Source organism: Nycticebus coucang, chromosome 12, assembly GCF_027406575.1.
Source record: "Nycticebus coucang isolate mNycCou1 chromosome 12, mNycCou1.pri, whole genome shotgun sequence".
NCBI lineage: Eukaryota > Metazoa > Chordata > Mammalia > Primates > Lorisidae > Nycticebus > Nycticebus coucang.
In genome coordinates, this window is record NC_069791.1 from 14,536,836 (window position 1) to 14,557,228 (window position 20,393).

The following is a 20,393-nucleotide window of genomic DNA, read 5'->3' on the forward strand; positions in this document are numbered from 1 at the left end:
TATTTCTGTTCCATTATCAAGCCAAAGAAGCTGAAATTTCTCACAAAATTGAAAGAATGGAAGGTAATTTAGTGAAAGGCAGTTTGTTAACAAAAGCTCAGTTAAGCTTTATATTTGTAAATATTAATATATAATTACACAAAGCCATTTCCCCCTTCATTTGGGAAAAACTTGTCAGTCTAATTCTTTAAACGACATCTGTCACATGATGGGTCCCCTAAAATTGTATCCTGAGGATTCAATGACTAATTACTCACTGGTGGATCATCCAGGAAGCTTTGTTTCTCCATTTGTTGCCTTGTTTCAGAAGACAATCATGAAGAAGAAACTAAGATTTGGTTAAATATTTGTTCAGAAGTTTGAGAGTCTTTGGCCAAATGAAGATTGTTTTTTTTTTTTTTTTTTTTCCCCACCTGTGCCTTCTACTTGCAGGAGTAACAGAACTGACTTTACTCTCCTCCAAGAATCAATCCGACGCCTAAGTAACAAGGCCAATGACTGGGCATCTCTTGTATTGACCCAGTTTGGTTTACTTTATTCTATTCCTGTCCCCGACAGCTATGCTCTAACGTGACAAAAGGGTCTAGACGAGAGCAAATCTACCATATTATCAAAAAGTTCTCTGATGTTGCAATAGTAACACTATTTTCTTATTTAAAGATAGAATAATTTTGACTATATGTTTGAGAGATACTCTATAGGGCTGTACCATATTTTACTATCCCATCTTTTTTGGATTCCAGTAAAACAGTCCCATTTCATTTATGTCCTCTTTTTCTGATCTGATCTAGAGCCAAAATCAGAAGTCTTATTAATAGAATTCACAAGTGCCAAGATCCACAAATGATCCTTAGTAGCAATTTAAATGAAAATAATCCCCATAAACCAGAATTGAAACAAAAGGTTAACTACTTATCCAAACTTTGGCAAAGAGACAGTTCTTTCTCCCCCAAACCCCCTAAGCCTCTTAGGAAAGTGGTATCTGCAGCTGCTGCTCTTCCTCCAACTCACTTTCTGCGTCAAATAGTATGGGTCTAAGTCCTCCAGGGGAACTGCAACCAGGCCTTGGGGGATGTCCCCGTAGATGAAAGGCAAACTCTTCCCTGCTTCCAGGTCACTGTTTGGCTTGGGCTTGCTGTCCTCATCGTCCTCCCGATGACTACCATCAGCCTTTGGCGGTTTCTTGAGCTTGCTTTCAGCAATGCGCCTCTCGATGTTTGCCAGTGACTCAGGGGTGAAAGGCTTGAAACTATCAGGGCCTGGTGGTGCGAGCAGCCGTGCTGCCATCTTCTCATCCTGCAGCAGCTTCGTTAGTTATGCTGCGTCCAGGACAGGTCAGCTCTGGAAGAAACAGCAACACAGACAGCATTAATCAATCACTGCTCTAAAATGAGGCCAGACTAAACCATCTCTCAACCTTTATCCACAATCTTTGCAACACATAGTTTTTTCCAGGGCATGGTTATTTTTCCTTTCAGAAAATCTATGCCATGAATGAACTAGGTAATATTCATAACTGCCTCTCAGGGGAATGACCTGCGAGGCAGATGAAAAGATAGGAGTCTCCTAAATAGCTAATATTTATTGTATTTATTTTGATGCAATTCACTGTTGGAACTACATACAACAAAAAAGATATATTTTATCCCTTCAAGGAACTTCTAAACAAATAAGGCATACTTAATGTTACCTATAGACATATGTTAGCTCTGGAGTCCTTATAGCTCAAGTCACCTTCCTTTTCTAGAGCTCACTCCCCTAAAGAATAAATACTCTTCCTTTCAAGGGCAACACAAGGATAAATTGTCACTCTTCTCAAATTTCAGTTTCTGAAGACAAAATAAACCCTTCAAAACTTTAGATGCACAAAATGTAGATAAAATTGCTTCCATATGCTTTAGTTTTTCCATTTCAAGTTAGTTTTCCATTCACCAAGTTGTGGAAAATCTATCTAGCATAGAAGTCCAGAAGTATCTTCTAGGATCAAGTTCTTGCCATGGACAAATGTGAAGGACTTTTCCTGTGAAGTGGGCAGGTACTGTTCTGGTGCCTCCCACTTCGCAATAAGGAAAAGCTACCGGCAGTGGAATTTCCAGAGCTGTCCTGATGCAACAGCACTGCAGCACTGCAGCGTTCAACGGTGGGGGAGAGAGGCCTGCATGTGGCTGCCAAGGCCATGAGAACAGGGTCACAGACCAAAATTCCCTTCTGAATAGAAAAATGAAGTAATGCCATACAAGAGTCAGTGATTCCTAAATATGGTGTTTGAAAAGCCAACTTCCATTTGTGGCTGGGGTTTTTAAATATATACTGTGACAAGGAGGAATCTGGTATCAAAAGTAGCAGTGTTCAGACATTCAAAAAGGGACCTGAGCTGGCTTTGCTCATGGTGCTGCCTTTTTACCTTTAGTTTTGAGAATGCCACAGAGACAATCAGGAAAGTTTTTTAAAAAGCTAAAGATTGTTCTTTCTCCTTCTAATAGTACTTAGGGTCCACTTAAAGGCAAGTACCATAAAACTTGAGGATACTCAAGAGAACTGTAGTATAGTTAACCCTAAATAACTTGGAGTGAAATACCCAAGGGCTCCTTCCATAAATGCACCTGCTCTCATCAGACCTCTCCAGTGGTGGTGATGAAGTCTTTCAAGGCTGTGTACAGCGCCTGTATGCGGGCTGGCCAGCTCACTCACTCACTCACAGCATGGGCCCATGTGAGGCCAGAACCACAAGTCTGCCCCACACAAACCAGTTTGCTTCATAATGTAAGCAGGGAAATCATTTTCACGTGAGAAGCACAGGATTTCAGAGCTGTGAGGGATTTTAAAAATCCAGTTCATTTCATTTTATGGAGGAGGAAACTTAGGGTCCTGAGAGATGGGACAAACTTGCCCAAAGTCACAAAGCCAGGATAAAAATCCTAATCAAAGCTCTGGTGCCCCAAACTCATACTTCTTTTTTATAATAAGTTATCAGTTACTCATCCTCCTTTCCTATCTCCCACTGTTCCCCAACAGGCATTGTCATGTTTATTAGGTAAATCACTTAGAAATGTTGATAGGTTTACTGATTAAAGACTTTATTTATAATGTTTTCCCAGCCTAGAATTCCTTTCCCCACCCCTTTCCTTTCCTTTCCATACCTGCATTGTGCCCCCATAAATCCTTATTCCACACAACCTTTCCACCACCTCTAGCCTCTACTAATTATTAGTATTTCCCCTTCTGCACGCCTATAGCGCTCCACCATGATCTTAGCTAATATTTATCACACGCTACATGTCACTTACTGTTCCAAGCACTTTTCTTATATTAACTCATTTAATCTCCAGAACAACACATGAGGTAGATATTATTACCACCCTTTAACAGACGAAGAAACAGAAACACAGAGAACGAATGTAGCTTGCCTAAAGCACACAGCGAGAAAATGACAAAAACCAAGATGCAAACACTATCTACTTGTTTTGGCACTTAATCATTACTGACTTGTACCACAGACGGAATAAATCCCTAGAAATATTAAACTTCCTTTGTATCCCTTTCACAGAAAACAGGATTATGACTAGAACTTGTAATGGCACTAAATACCTAGGATTCCTTGATTCCCCGTCCACACTCATTCTCAATCCTAGGTCACTCTCTGTTCCTACTCAGAGGACAAAGAATACTGCAAGTGTAAGTCATCGAAGCTGCTGACAAAGTCTTCTGATCTAATTGCAGGCACCTGAGTTCCTCACAGCAGGCCATGGCTAAGTCCTCTGCCTCTGCTTTCAGATCCCATTTCTGCCTGCCTTCTGCAAGGCTACAGTCCCTCAATTTTCCCTGCTCTCCATTCCATTTTCAATCGTTCCTCTTCCTTCTTTTACTTTCTCCCTTCACATCTTCACCTCCCACTCTCTCTTCTATGGCTTAAGTGACACTCTCTTCTCCTGGTTCAAACCACGGCTACAGTCTCCTCTTCTCCTATCACTACCTCTCCCTTCTCTGAGGGCTGGCCTTCTGAAATTTCTCTGTTACACTCTTTCTTTTAGGGATCTCATCTATCTGTACAAGTACTTTTTACATTTCTATTACCAGCCATGACTGTTCTCCTTAGTCCTAAGGAGGCCTTGCCACTATTTCAAAATTAAAGCATTTAAAACCACTCACCTTACTCCAGAATTGATTTCTCTTCCTGGCTTTATCTCTGTTTTTCCAGCCATCTAGCATGGAACCTCAGTCATCTCTGCCCAGTACTCCTCTGCTGGCCATCCTCACCCAGTTGCCAGGCTTACCAATTCCTCTTCCTTCAGAGCTCCCATTTTCAACAGCATTGCCCTAATTCAGATCCCAGTGCATGGCCTCCCACCAGCCCTCAGGCCACCAGGCATATTTCCAAAGATCCATTTCTCTGAAGATATGCTTTCATTATATCTTTTCTCTCCTCAAAACTACCAGAGTTATACAACAGATTCCAAATTTCTGCTATTTCACCATCACACAAGGCCTTCTACAACCTTACATGTCTCAAACATTCTCCTTTGTTGCTTTTCTGTAAGAACACCAGCTCTGATAACTGTTTTTTGCTTTTTCTACTTTTAAAAAATTTGTAAAGGTATAATATAATAAAGTACACAAACCTTAAATATACACCTTGTTTTGTACATATGCATACATCTGGGTAACCACCACTCAGATCAAGAGGTAGAAGATTTATTTCTAGCACTGCAGATAACTCTCATGAGCTTCCTTGCCAATAACCAAACCCAGCAAAGGTTATTCCGACACCTGTCACCACACATTAGTTTTGCTTCTTGAACTTCACATAATCTTTTGGGTCTGGCTTCTTTCGCTCAACACTCTTTCTGTGAAACTCGTCATTTGATGTGCAGTAGCAGTTTATTATTCTCACTGTTATGTAGTATTGTGTGTGTGAATGCAGCATTCTACTTTGATTTAGGTTTAGGCATTTAGATTGTTTATGGTTTTAAGCAATTATGAATAAAAGCTGCTAAGAACTTTTCCTGTGCATGTCTTTTGGTGGCCATGTATTTACTTCTTTTTGGCCTATGGCTAGCAGTGGAAAGCTGGATCAGAGAGTGGCCCGGGTTAAGTGATGGTCTAAATCCCTAGGAACTAGGTTCCAATGCTCCACATCCTCATCAATGCTTGGACAAGACAGTCTTCTTAATTTTACACGTTCTGGTGGGTATACAGAAAATAGTTTAACACAGTAAACTGCACACAAACTTAGACCCTATATAGTAGTATCTCATAGTTTTTGAAAAAATAATTAAGATGAAATTTACATAAAGTTAGCCAATTTAAATGAACAATTCAGTGGAAACTGGCATGCTTATTCACAACCACTACCATTATCTAGTCCCAAAATGTAAGGAGTTTCTCTCTACTCCCAACCTCCTCTGCCCCTCCTCCCCTACTCCAGGTATCTACCTGTCTTCATTCTGTATTGATTTATCTATTCTGGGTGTTTCTTGATAAATGGAGTCACATAATATGTGGCCTTTTGTATCTGGACTTTTTTACTTAGCATGTTTTCAAGGCTCATCCACCTTACAGCATATACCTCATTTCTCTCTATGGATGACTAATATATATTTCATGTAGAATGCAAAATCAACATACAAAAATCAGTAGCATTTGATACACTAACAATGAACTAGCAGAAAAAGAAATCAAGAAAGATTTCATTTAAAATAGCTACCAAAAAATACCTAGAAACAAATTTAACCAAGGAGGTGAAAGATCTCTACAAGGAAAACTATAAAAAATTTATGTAAGAAATTGACAAGGACACAACTAAGGACACAACAATCAAAGTAACCTTTAGAATGGGAAAAGGAATTTGCATATTACAAATCTGACAAAGGCTTGATAACTACGATCTAAAGAGAACTCAAATTAATCAACAACAAAAAAGAGCGAACAATCAGCGCATTGTCCCTAATCGTCAGAGAAATGCAAATCAAAACCATCCCGAGCTTTCACCTAACCCCAGTAAGATTAGCCCACATCCCAAAATCCCAAAATTGCAGATGCTGGCGCAGATGTGGAGAGAGGGGAACCCTTTTGGAAACCAATATGGAGAATCCTCAAAAAACTCAAATTAGATTTCCCATTTGACCCCGAAATCCCAACCCTAGGCATCTACCCTGAAGAAAAAAATTACATTATCATAAGGACATATGTGCTAGAGTGTTTACTGCAGCTCAGTTTACAATCGCCACGTTGTGGAAATAACCTAAATGGCCTGCAACCCAGGAATGGATTAACAAATTGTGGAATATGCATACCATGGAATACTATTCAGCCATAAAAAGATGGTTGACTTCATATCTTTTGTATTAACCTGGATGGAGTTGAAACATATTCTCCTCAGTGAAGTATCACAGGAATGGAAAAGCAAATATCCAATGTACTCAACACTAATATGAACCCAGTAGACTATCTAATATAGGAGAAAAACTCATTTCAATTCAAGTTGAGGGGAGGAGGAAGGAAGAAGGGAGGGGGGGTCGGGGTGGTCCCACTGAAGGGGCACAATGTAGGGGTGTATGGCACACCTTTTGGGTAGGACATAACTACAAGAGGGACTCTAACAAATTCAAATATTATGATCTGGTTGTTCGTACCCTCACATTAGCCTGAAATTTAAAAAAGGAAAAGAAATTGACAAGGATACCCCAAAATGGAATGATATCCCATGTTCATGGATTGGAGGAATTAATATTGTGAAAATAACCATACACCAAAAGTGATCTACAGATTCAAAACAATCCCTATCAAAATTGCGATGACATTCCTGACATTCTTCACAGAAATAGAAAAGAAAACCCATCTAAAATGCCTACAGAACCAAAAAGACCCACAGCAAATCTGAGCAAAAGGAATAAAGCTTGAGGCATCATACTACTATACTTCAAAATATACTACAGAGCTATAATAACCAAAACAGCATGGTACTGACATAAAAATAGGCATGCAGACTAATAGAACAAAATACAGAACCCAGAAATAAATCCACATCTTTACAGCCAAATGACCTTTTTTAGTGGCAGGAGGAAGAGACTGGGTCTGTCTGACTCTGTCACCCTGGCTGGAGTGCAGTAGTGTCATCATAGCTTAATGCAACCTAGGCTCAAGTAATCCTCCTCCGTCAGCCTTCTAAGTAGCTGGGACTACTACAGGTGTGTGCTACTGAGCCTAATTTTTCTATTTTTTGAAGAGACAGGGTCTCACTCTTATTCAGTCTGCTCTTGAACTTCTGGCCTCAAGCAGTCATCCTGCCTGAGGCTCCCAAAGTGCTAGGATTACAGCTGTGAGCCACTACACCTGGCCAACGACTTTTGACGTTGGGTCAAAAGGTCAAAAGGTCAATTCATGGTAGAAAGAATAATCTCTTCAATAAATGGTGTTGGGAAAACTGGATACCCATATGCAGAAAAATGAAACTAGATCCCTACCCATCTTTCATCATATTAAAAAAATCAACTCAAAATGGATTAAAGAAATTTAAATGTAAGACCTAAAAACTATGAGATACCAGAAGAAAACAGAAGAAATGCTTCAAGACATTGGTCTAGGCCAGTGTTTTTCAACCTTTTTTATCTCATGGCACTCTTAAACCTATAGCTAAACTTCGTGGCACATTTAAATTATGTTGATCAAGAAAAAAAAAAGAGTCAAAAAAAGAACACTACTGTGTTCTTTACTACAGAGCTTTATTGTGCTTTGAAATTTTTGTGAAAATAATTTAATCAGTGGTCTTTAAAAATTTTCAGGCACACCAGTTGAAAATTACCGGTGTAGGCAAAGATTTTATAGGGAAGACCTCAAAAGCATAGGACAGCAAAAGCAAAAATAAACAAGTGAGATTATATCAAACTAAAACACTTTTGCACAGCAAAGGAAACAATCAACAGAGTAAAAAGACAGCCTGCAGAATAAAAAAAAAAAAAAAAAACCCTGCAAACTAGTCATCTGATAGGGATTAATATTCAGAATACATAAGGAAAACAACTCAGCAGAAAAAAAAGAAGTAATTTGATTTATAAATGGGCAAAAGAGCCAAACAGGTATCTCTCAAAAAAAGACATACAAATGGCTGACAGGTTATACCTGTCAAATGCTCAACATCACTATACCACAAAAATGCTCAACATCACTAATAATCATCAGAGAAATGCAAAACAAAACTATAATAAGGTATTCCATCCCAGTTAAAATGACTATTATAAAAAAGACCAAAAAAAAAAAATGTTGACAACAATGCAAAGAAAGAAGAAATCTTATACACTGTTCAGGGGATGTAAATTAGTACAACTATTATGGAAAAAATCATGGAGGTTCTTTAAAAAGCTAAAATAGTATCACCATATGATTCCCAGAATCCCACTACAGGATATTTATGCACATATATCCAAGGGAAAGGAAATCAGTATATCGAAGAAATGCCTGTACTCCCATTTTTATTGCAGTATATTCACAATAGCCAAGATATGGAATCAACCTAAGTGTCTGTCAACAGATGAATAAATGAGGAAAATGTGGCATGTATATATAATGGGATACTACTTAGCCATAAAACGGAACAAAATTCTATCATTTGCTGCATAGATGAGCATGGAAGGCATTATGCGAAATGAAATAAACCAGGCCCAGAGGAGAAATACCACATGTTCTCACCCACGTGGAAGTTTTAAAAGTTGATCTCATAGTCAAAAGTACAGAGCAGAATACAGGAAGAATTGCAATGAGGAGCAGATAACCAAAGAGAGATATAAAAAATACAGCTAGGCAGACAGATATAAAAGTGCAGCTGGACAGGAGAAGTAAGTTTTAGTGTTCTACAGCACCACAGGGTGACCATAATTAACAATAATTTTTTGTATATTTTCAATTACCTAGAAGAGAAGATTTTAAATGTTCCCAATGCAAAAGAAATGGTAAATGTTTGAGATGACAGACATGCCTGAATTGATCATATACATTGGATATATGTATCAAAATATCATATATTCCATGAATGTGTACAATTATTATGTCAATTATAATAACAATAAAAGCAAAAATACATAACTAAAAACTAGATCAAAAAATGTATATACCACAATTTGCTTATTCATTCATCTGTTGATGGACATTAATTCTTTCCACCTTTTGGCTATTAGAAGTAGTGCATGCACATGTACTTTAGTATTTGTTTTCAATTCTTGTGAGTCCAGGAGTAGTAATCACAGAATTACCATAAGACCAAGCAATTCCAAAATAATTGAAGCAGGAACTCAAACAGATATTTATACATTCATGTTCCTAGCAGCATTGCTCACAATTGCGAGAAGGTAGAAACAACGCAAATGTCCACAAATGAATAAATAAATAGATGAATGGATAAACAAAATGTACTATACACCTATGATAGGATTGGTGTGTAACCTTAAAACAACAGGAAATCATGACACATGCTATAACATGGACAAACCTTGAAAACATTATGCTAAGTGAAATAAACTAGACACACAAGGACCAACATGATTCTGCTTACAGGAGGGACCAGGAAGAGTCAATGCCTAAAGACAGAAGGTGGAATTGTGGTTATCAGGGGCTGGAGGAAAGGAACCATGAGAAGTTACTGTTTAACTGGTACAGAGTTTCAGTTTAGGATGATAAAAAAGCTCTGGAGATGGATAGTATTGATGGATGAACAGCAACGTCAACAATAATGCCACTGAACTATACACTTGTAATTGGTTATATTGGTAAGTTTGATGTTATTATATTTTATCACTTAAAAAAAAAAAAAAAACAGAAAAAAGTTTACCATGTTTCTCACCATAGGCCATGAACTATATTCTGATGAACAAGGTAGCTCACTCCTACCTTTCAGGACCTGACAGTCTTCTGAGGTTGTATGTGGACAAATAAAGAGGCAAAGTACAGTACAATAAATCTTCCAATAAAGGCTTTTATAGAATACACAAGCAAGACACCTAACCAAGTTTGGAGAGATCAGAAAAGGCCTCTTAGAGAAAGCAAAATCTGAGCTAAAGCCTGAAAAAGGATGGGCTGATGGAGTGGGGGATGGTAAGAAAATGGGTAGAGCTTTGCAGGAAGAAGAAATAGCATGTACTCAAGCATACTCAAGAGACCACAGACAGGAGATCAAGCCACTTACATACTGCAAACAATTCAGTGTAGGTGGACTTCCGAAAACTCACTTAACAGCTAAATAGGTGCCATGTCAGGAGGCAAAGCCCAGTTACGTGAACCTGAAAGAGTCAATCTTTCAAGATGAATCATGAGGGCAAACTGGGCCTAAATTTAAAATAGAACCAAGCAGCCATTTGCTGACTAGAAGTCAACACATGTACTCTTAGTTCCTTGAAAACCAACCATCTCTGCTCAACTTAGGGACTCCAGGGCTCGCCTGCACCACCAAACCGAGCTCACCTGACTCAGCCAATCAGGGCTCAGCTAAATCAACCAGTCAGGACCCAACCAGACCAACCAATCAGAACTAAGTGAGTTTCACCCTTCATTTGCATACACAGATTTGACTGGGAACCTGGGCAGGAACTTTTGCTATAAAATCCAAATTTCACTTTATTTCCTGGAAACACCTTCATTTTACAAGGAAGGTTGGTTTGCATCTCCCTGGTTTGCAAACTCTTCACTGGAATAAAGTCTGTTTCCTCTAAATTCCTTTTCAGGGAGATTTTGTTCACAAGGCAATAAGGAAATTCCTTTAAACAGGAAAGGACTTTTTATATGATTCCAGTGATAGTGTACAGAATGAATGTGGGATGAGATGAAGGAGAAATAAGATCAGAGCGAGGAACACCAGGCAGAAAGGAGGTTATTGAGAGATACGGATGGCCTGACCATCCAGCAGCAGTAGGGATGACATACTGAACAGTCTTGTTGACTACCTGAACACAAGAAGGTAAGGTAGAAGAAAAATCAAGGATGATGCCCACATTTTTGTCATGGGCAAATGGAAAACAGTGAAATTCACTGCAACAAGGAATAAGATGCAATGCACAACTTCGGGATAAGATGATGACTTCACTTTTAAACATGTGGAGTCTGAGGGGTTTTGATACATCCAAATGGAGGCAACTACAGACAACAGGACATGTGGTTCTGAAGCTCAAGGGAAAGATTTACTGACAAGAATCAAAAGAAGAGAAGCAACATGGTACAAAACTATAGCTTGGCTCTGAAGACTGTAAGCCAACTCTTTGCATTTTGCCATATAGCTCATTTAGAATTAGCCAGAGGCGCAGCTCTGCACTGGGAGGAAGGTGGGTGGCTCTTATCATAGGAGAAGAGAGAAATGCAGCCAGATGGATAGCTTACACTGTCTCCACTCCATGGGCGCCTCCTTCCTCCAATGACAATTAGATGCTAGGCTGCCAATTTTCTACTTTGTCACTTACAGATTTCATTTTGGAAAATCTATAACAGTTCTAGAAATTAAACAATTTTGTCAAACCTTAATTTTAATCATTTTAAACATGAAAAATTACAGTCTAAGTATTTCTTAGAACATCAAGATCTGGCTCTCCTTCCTACCAGGTCTTATGCTCTCTTCCTTCTGGTGAATGTCAGCACCCATGCTGAGAGCCACCCCATGCATGCATCTGTCTCACTGGCTTTCTACCCAGGGAGGTCACTTCTGAAGTTGGTCTTTCTTAAGCCTCATACCTATCAAATTTACCCAAAGCTGAGCTATTTGTCTCTGATTCCCAGTAACTGGTCTCTTCCTGATCCTTTAGTGATAGTCACTCTTGGTCTGTTTATAGAATACTTTGAAAGAGGCTTACTGTGGATAAAAACATACAGTTAACAGTGATAGGTAACTATCAGGAGATACTTGTGAAGCACTTGGACATTCTGATCAAAAAATCTTAAGGAAGATCCTTAGGTAAGAATTTATTCTATTTAAATGAAGCAAAAACAAGTGACTATAATTACTAGAAATGTATCCAGAAGTTTCTCAGGTTCCATCAGCCCAAAATGAAGACAGGTTTCTCCCCTGCCTTCATATCCACACAACTACCATACCTCTCCTTCTGTATGCTTCCTAATACACAGCCCGATCGAGATGTCACCAGACTTCCATCTCTCTGGCCCTGCAGACACTCAACTCAAAACTGTCGTCTGTTTTACCACCCTCCCTCACATCATCAATTTTCTTTCCTTCAAATTTAACTTGCTTCCCATGTTTCTTTTATTTCTTTCACAAGGCGCAGGAGCCTCTTCCTTTTTGTATCCCATACATTAAACTCTCTGTAGACTCTAGTTGTTGCCAGCACATCTATTCTCATTTTTCACCAGTCTTCTTGATTTAAGTTATGATGCAAATAATTTTTCAGGCCCATTTTTCTATCTATAATGGAAAAGAGTTTCACTTTTTTCCCATAAAGTTTTTTTTTTTTTATTGTGGTAAAATATACATAACATAAATGTACGATTTGGCCATTTTTAAGTATATAGTTCAGTAGCATTAGACATATTCACATAGTTGTATAATCATCAACACCATCCATCTCCACAACTTTTTCATCATACTGACACTCTTGTCAGTCAAGTTTTACTACAACACAGCTATACTCATTTGTCTACATATCATCCTTGGCTACTTTTCTGCTACCATAGCAGTGCTGAATAGGAGCAACAGAGATTACATGGCCCACAAAGCTTGAAATATTTACCATCTGACCCTTTCCAGAAAATGCCTGCTTACCCATACCTTAGTCTCTCGTCACTTCTTGAATAGTTACCATCCAGTTTCATTCACTTTCAGTCTATCTGCCCCAAGGGTGAGTTTTCTAAGATATAATTCTGATCCATTAACTTCCTTGGTAAAAACCCATTAGTGGCATCACACAGACTAATGCAGTGCTCTCTAAATGTGTTTCTGTGAAAATCATTTCATCATTTGTGGGTTAAATTAGATGATACACATCCAAAGTAGGTCATAAGAAATAATGATAATATTTCTAATAATAGTGGTTAACACAGAGCACTATGTGCTAGGTATAATTGTAAGAGCTTTATGTATAATTACTTTGATCCAACAACCCTCTGAGATAGTTATTATTATATTGTATTACCAATAAGAAAACTGAGGCACAAAGAGGTTAAATAACTTGCTCAAGGCCAAGCTGTTTGGCTCCAGGGTCTGTATTCTTAACCTCTTCGATATATTGCCAGCCACCAGCACTCTTTCCTCTTCCTGCATTTCTTTCATGACCCCTTCCAGCTCTATGTGTCCATGAAACAAAACTCATTAGCTGTTCTGGACTCTGATTAAGCAAATTGGATTCTCTGAGAGGATTACCAAGATTCAAAATATAGAGAGACTTACATCTGAAAGAATGATGTCCTGACTCAAAATCCATCATCAAATAATCATATACTGAATAAAGGAATGAACACACATACATGGAGGCTAAGACAAAAGCCCAGTACTACTCAGCTGACTCTTACTGCAGCCATGACCAAGAATTCATTCATTCAATAAGCACTACATGCACCTATGTGCCACACAACAGAAGGCTTAGAATTCAGGAACTGACAGTAGGAGCCATTCTCCTAGGTCATTATCTGCCAGGCACACTGTAAAGCAGATTTCTGTATTGGATGAGTAGAAAGTTGGATTAAAATTTTAAGGCTCTTTTGTTTACAATCAATGGAATTCCTTTTCAAATAAAATCTTACATGAAATGTCAATTTATAAAACAGACAAAAGCATCTCCTCTCAGGTTGAAGCAGGGATGAGTCTCAGTCCACCTCAGACCTCTCAGGAAGTCCTGAAGACATTCCTGCAGCAGAATGTCAGGATGGCTCTAGATTATTACACACTATATCAACTGGGTCTCTTTCAATGCCTGAATTCAATGGACAACTCTTTCAACAACAGATCTGGAACTGATTACTAATAAAATTCCCTTGAAATGGACTTTCAAAAATACATGAAAGTGGAAAAATATATAGGAAGTGGTTATGGGCCTGTTTACAAAGATGGTGCAATACCTATGAACATTGGTATGAGCTTTATATTACAAGTGAGGAAACAAAGTAGGACTCAAAGAAAAAACAAGATTTCCCAAAGTCACACAGCCTTTCTCCAAAGCCCATGTTTTCCCTAAACCGAATGTCTCTGACAATGGTCTACTCCAAAAAAACTCCATAAACAGAATGAAGACTTTTAATGACAACAACCTAACATTAAATTTTGCTACTCAGGCAACACTGCTCAGGTTGTTTCACTAGTTAAAACATGTGACACCAAAACTGGGTCAAACCATAGGGCATCAAAGCAGGATTAAGCTCCAAATCAAAAGCTGTGAGGCCACTCAGCCTCCAGTGTGGCCAAGATGTCTGTACACAAGCACCATGAAAGGCCATGTGAAACTTGAATGGTGGTGGTTGCTCTTCATTTCCTGACTCAATCACTAAAGGACAGAAGGGCAGACCCCCTAAATGTTTACTAGAGGATATCTTACTGACCAAATTCAGAAGCATTACTCACATTAGGAGGCTGCACAGGGGAAGAGAAAATAGGCCGCCCAAGTAGATGCTGGGGTACTCAGACAAGATGACCACAATCAGTAGAGAAAAAAACAACGGGGCGCCAAGGTACAGTTTCCACCATGGGAATAATCATCTTCTTCACAGGGTTACTGTGAGAATCGGGTCAGAGAATATTTGTCAGGAGCTCTGCAAACATCAAAATACATAGCAGCCTGGCTATGAATTGCTAGGAAACTACTGCAGCAGCTGTTCAGTGTGGTCAGCCATGACAAAAACAGGGTATACCATTCCTGAACATGATTCCAGATTTGCTGGGATCTTAGGAAATTGAGCTGACAGAGTGACAAATTCTGCAAACAGTTGCTGAGGCTACAATTTAATGCAACCTCATATTTGTACAGTGCTTTAACATTTACAGATAATTTTCTTATCCTTTACCTCATCTCATCCTCACTTGTGAGTTTAAAGGAGCAAATATTGCTAGATCCAACTCCACAAAAAAGGAGTGTCGGGTTAAAAAGGTTAACTGACTTGCCTTGTATCAAACAGCCAGTAACACTGGCACAAAATATTAAGTGGCTTCTGTCCATTTTAAGAAGGGAGGTTTTCTTTCCTGTTGAAACTAGCTATCTTCCTCATGCTGAATAAAACAATGGGTAGGAAGAAAAGGTGGAAAACTCTCTAAATAATAATGATAATGGTGGCAATAATAAAGAGGCCAGGACGAAAAAATCTAGAAATGTGGCTGATGCTGCAGAGCATGGCCCAGAAGACGTCTGGGAAGTTTGGGGACAGAAAGAAAAGGAGAAAGAAAACTATTATATGGTGTGGTTAAAAAGTACTCAGTATAATGTACAAGGTATCTTCTGTTCAAGTAAAGAACAGAGATTATTATTAAGTCTTTTAGAATTGAATTTGAGTGTGTGTATGTGTTTTCTGTTGTTTTTGTCACTCTTCTGTTTTGTTTTTACGATGCCTTATGACAAAAGCAGGTTCACTTAAAAAGCCCCAGTTACATCTGAGTTGCACCCACTCAGGTGGCAAGATGTGAGGAGTCCAGTGCTCTCTACCCCAGCAGTTTTCTGTACTATGCTGCCTTTATGCACTGGTCTTTTCAGAAGCAGCCATAAACAATGCCAGGAATGCCTGTATGAAACATCATCCCCAGATGTAAAGCAGCTTGCATCCCAATACTGTTAACAGTGTGTTCACAACCCCTTTCCACCTAGAATCTTCTAACCACCTCATGGAGGTTAAGTGCCTTGGTTAGGCTCACAAACACAATTAAGCAGCATAGTCAGGACTTAAACTCAGGATTTGATTTTTGTCTATGTGCTTTTCTGTACAGTATGATATTCCTACTTCAGGAAAAGCAAGGTAAAATGGGACAAGCACATGATGGTGTAACCAGCCCCATGAGCAAACACAGGATGAAGTCTCATATGTGTTTTTCCTATACCTTTCTTGTGCTTTGGATTCACAGGCCAGTGGGGTTTGATGACCTAACCACTTGACATTTTGAGTTGTTTCCCAGGAACAGAGGAATTTCTACAAGACAAAGGAATTAAAGACTTTGGGGGAATAATGGGAAGGAATGTGAAAAGGGCATGAGATATGATTCCCAGAGTTAAGAGGTGGGGCCTAGTAGGAGACATTTGGGTCTTGAAGGCAGATTCATCATGAAGGCTCCATGTCCTCTCCGCAATAATGAGTGAGTTCTTGATCTATTTATTAGTTCATGTCGTGGTTAGCTGTTAAAAGGAGGCTGGCACCTCCTCCTCCCTCTCTTACACCTTTGCTTGCCATGTGACACACCTGCTCTCCCTTCAATTTCTTTTTGGATGTGAAGCTCCTGGAAGCCCTTGCCAGAAAGCGGATGCCGGTACCATACTTCTTGTACAGACCACAGAAGTATGAGCCAAATGAATCTCTTTTCTATATGAATTACCCAGTCTCAAGTATTCCTTGCAATGCAAAACAGACCAACACAAAAAAACATTGGTGCTAAAGAGTAGGGTTTTCTATAAAGAAACTTGGAAATGCAGAAGGAGCTTTGGAACTCGGTAGCAAGGAGTGGTCAAAAGAAGGAGAATCCAACATGGCGGCCGAGTGAGTCTGGGCACAGTGAGTTTGGGGAGATAAGACTCCAGGCATCTCTGGATGGTGGGATCTGCCTATAATCATCCCTTTGAGGATACATGGAGTCAGCAAGGGACTTCTGGACCCCAAAATGAGGACAAAAACAGTGAAAAACTGGCAAGTGGTTGCGTGTGTTTGATCAACCTAATCCAGCCGGCAGCCCGTAAGTACAAGCAGCAGTGAGACTGCAAACTGGAAAAGCCTTACCTGTGAACTGTTTTGGTGTTTTTGGACTTGGCACTCAGTTGAACTGCCTTGGGGAGAGCTTGAGCAGAGTGCAGAGAACTTTGGGCATTGTCTAGGGCCCCAGTCTGAGCCCCTGAGCCAGACGGAGCTATTAGTGTTCAGCTGGGGGCCGCAGTGAGCCATTGTGAGAGAAGTGCCCTGGCAAGCTCCACCCTCAGGGTCGCAGAGCAAGGATCGGCCGGGAGCTACTAACCTAGTGACTGAGCAGCCTAAAGGAGGGGACTGAGCTGCCCTATAGCCTTAACCCCCAGGGGCAGAGTGAGACCGGTTTTGGCACACTGGAGCCTTGGGCTATTGCCCTGGGTAGAGTGCCGTGGTGTCACAGCTCATACCCTGTTTCCCCAAAAATAAGACATCCTCTGAAAATAAGACCTACTTACAGGAAAGATAAGACGTCCCCCGAAAATAAGACCTAGCGCATCTTTGGGAGCACACCTTAAAATAAGACACTGTCTTATTTTCGGGAAAACAGGGTAGCAACCTCAAATTCCTGGGCTTGGCGCCACCTGGACCTCCATAAGAGCTGTGCCACGATCCCCGACCTGCAACCTGCGCCCACAGGGCCTCCTCATGCCCTGACCAGGAACTGCAGGAGCCGCGCAACCCTGCGTTCTCCCTCCTGTACCCTCCCTGCATCCACACTGGCCCACTCATCTGGCCAGGGACTCTGGTAGCCGCGTGCCCTCCAAAGCCCTCCCTGCCTCTGCACAGAGCCCTTCTCCCGGCCAGAGACTGCTGGAGCCTTGGGCTCTCTGTGCAAAAGTCACTGGGCGCCAGGCACTCCCAGAACCATGTGCACCACCTCCCATCCTATTGCTGGATCTGGGTGTGTCACACTCCGGAGCTGCTCCCACAACCAGAACTCCCTGGCGGGGGCAGCCCCAGAGGAACTACACAGGGTCACTCCCTACAAAGATCCAGCAACAATAGAGTGATCCAGCTGGGGTCAAATCTTGGAGCGACACCTCCCCAACTCTGAGGATGGTCAGAGGCATCAATGAAAAACAACCATGAGGTGAAACCAACGGAAAAACTCTGGCAATATGAATAATCAGAGTAGATCAAATCCCCCAAGGATAAATGGGGCAGACACAGCACAAGATCCCATCCACAAACAAATAGCTGAGATGTCAGAAATCGAATTCAGAATCTGGATAGCAAATAAGATCGAATTAGAATTCCAAGCAGTAAAATAGCCAGGCATTGTGGCGGGCACCTGTAGTCCCAGCTACTCGGGAGGCTGAGGCAAGAGAATCGCTTAAGCCCAGGAGTTGGAGGTTGCAGTGAGCTGTGCGAGGCCCCGGCACTCTACCAAGGGCCATAAAGTGAGAATCTGTCTCTACAAAAAAAAAAAAAAAAAAGAATTCCAAACAGTAACTCAAAAGATATCTCAAGAATTCAACGAATTCAAAGACAAAATGACCAAAGATTTTGACACATTGAGACAAGAAGTTGCAGCCCTCAAAGATCTGAGAAACACAGTAGAATCCCTCATAACAGAATGGAGCAAGCAGAAGAAAGGACTTCTGACATTGAAGACAAAGCTTTCGAATGCTCCCAAACCCTGAAAGAGGAAGCGAAATGGAGGGCAAAAACAGATCTCTCTCTCAGAGAGCTCTGGGATAATTCGAAGAAAACCAATATTCATCTTATAGGGATCCCCGAAAGTGACGAAGTGGCTTCACAAGCCATAGAGTCTCTTCTCCATGAGATTATGAAGGAAAACTTTCCAGACATGCAAAAAGATTCTGAAATTCAGATAGCAGACAGTTTCAGAACTCCAGCACGACTCAACCCAAATAAGACATCCCCCAGACACATCATAATCAATTTCACTAAAGTTAACATGAAGGAGAAAATTCTGAAAGCAGCCAGATGAAAGAAAACCATCACCTACAAGGGCAAGAATATTCGAATAACTGCAGATCTCTCTGCTGAAACCTTTCAAGCTAGAAGAGGATGGTCATCGACTTTTAATCTCCTAAAACAAAATAACTTTCAACCCAGGATCCTGTACCCAGCTAAACTGAGTTTCATTTATGACGGAGAAATTAAATACTTCAATGACATTCACATGTTGAAGAAATTTGCCATAACTAAACCAGCTCTCCAGAATATTCTCAAACCTATCCTCCATAAAGACCAGTGTAATCCTCCACCACAAAAGTAAACCCACCCAGAAAATTCTGATCAAATTCCAAATTCCACAGCCGCAAAAGGATTAAAAATGTCCACCGGACTCGCGAAAGGCTTATCAATATTCTCAATTGATGTGAATGGTTTAAATTGTCCTCTAAAGAGACACAGGTTGACGGACTGGATACAAAAACTCAAGCCAGATATCTGCTGCATACAAGAATCGCATCTTACATTAAAAGACAAATATAGACTCAAGGTGAAGGGATGCTCATCTATATTCCAGGCAAATGGAAAGCAGAAAAAAGCAGGCATTGCAATCCTATTCACAGATGCAATAAGCTTTAAACCAACCAAAATAAGGAAGGATAAGGATGGACACTCCATATTTGTTAAAGCTAATACTCAATACGATGAGATTTCAATTATTAATATTTATGCACCCAACCAGAACGCACCTCAATTTATAAGAGAAACTCTAACAGACATGAGCAACTTGATTTCCTCCAATGCCATAGTAGTTGGAGATTTTTAACACCCCTTCAGCAGTGCTGGATAGATCCTCCAAAAAGAAGCTAAGCAAAGAAATTTTAGATTTAAACTCAACCATTCAACATCTGGACTTAACAGACATCTACAGAACATTTCATCCCAAAAAAACTGAATACACATTCTTCTCATCAGCCCACGGAACATACTCCAAAATTGACCACATCCTAGGCCACAAATCTAACCTCAGCAAATTTAAAAAAATAGAAATTGGAGGCGGAGCAAGATGGCAGCCGAGTAACAGCTTCCTTGCATCTGGGCACCGTGAGTCTGGGGAGATAGGACTCCAGGCATCTCTGGCTGGTGGGAACTGCCTATCATCACTCCTATGAAGATACAGGGAGTCAGCGAGAGACTTCTGGACCCCAAGAGGAGGACTAAAACCGTGGAAAACCGGCAAGTGGTCGCGTGTGTTCAATCCGTCTAAACCCGCCCACAACTGTAAGTTCAGTAGCAGCGAGACTGCAAACCAGAAAGGCATTACCTGTGAACTGTTTTGATGTCCTTGGACTTGGCACTGAGTTGAACTGCTTTGGGGAAGGCCTGAACGGGAGTGCGGAGAACTTTGGCCGTTGTCTAGGGCCCCAGTCTGAGCCGCTGAGCCAGACGGAGCTAATAGTGTTTGGTGGTGGGTCACATGGATCCATTGTCAGTGATCTGCCCCGGCAAGCTCCGCCCTCAGGGTTGCAGAGCTAGAAACGGGTGGGAGCTGGTAACCCAGCAGCCAAGTAGCCTAAGGGTGGGGTTTGAGCCGCCTTGCAGCCCTAACCCTCAGGGGCAGA

At 40.6% G+C, this 20,393-nt stretch overlaps 1 protein-coding gene across 1 annotated transcript in view; it reads right to left on the minus strand.

Annotated features, from left to right (window-relative positions):
* Nucleotides 1-20,393, minus strand: part of SCN8A (sodium voltage-gated channel alpha subunit 8) — a 225,280-nt gene that overhangs the window by 137,556 nt on the left and 67,331 nt on the right. The window contains exon 2 of the mRNA XM_053556312.1: nt 1,012-1,341. Within this exon, the coding sequence (XP_053412287.1) occupies nt 1,012-1,287 (276 nt within the window). The 5' untranslated portion in view covers nt 1,288-1,341. The remainder of the gene's footprint in view (nt 1-1,011; nt 1,342-20,393) is intronic.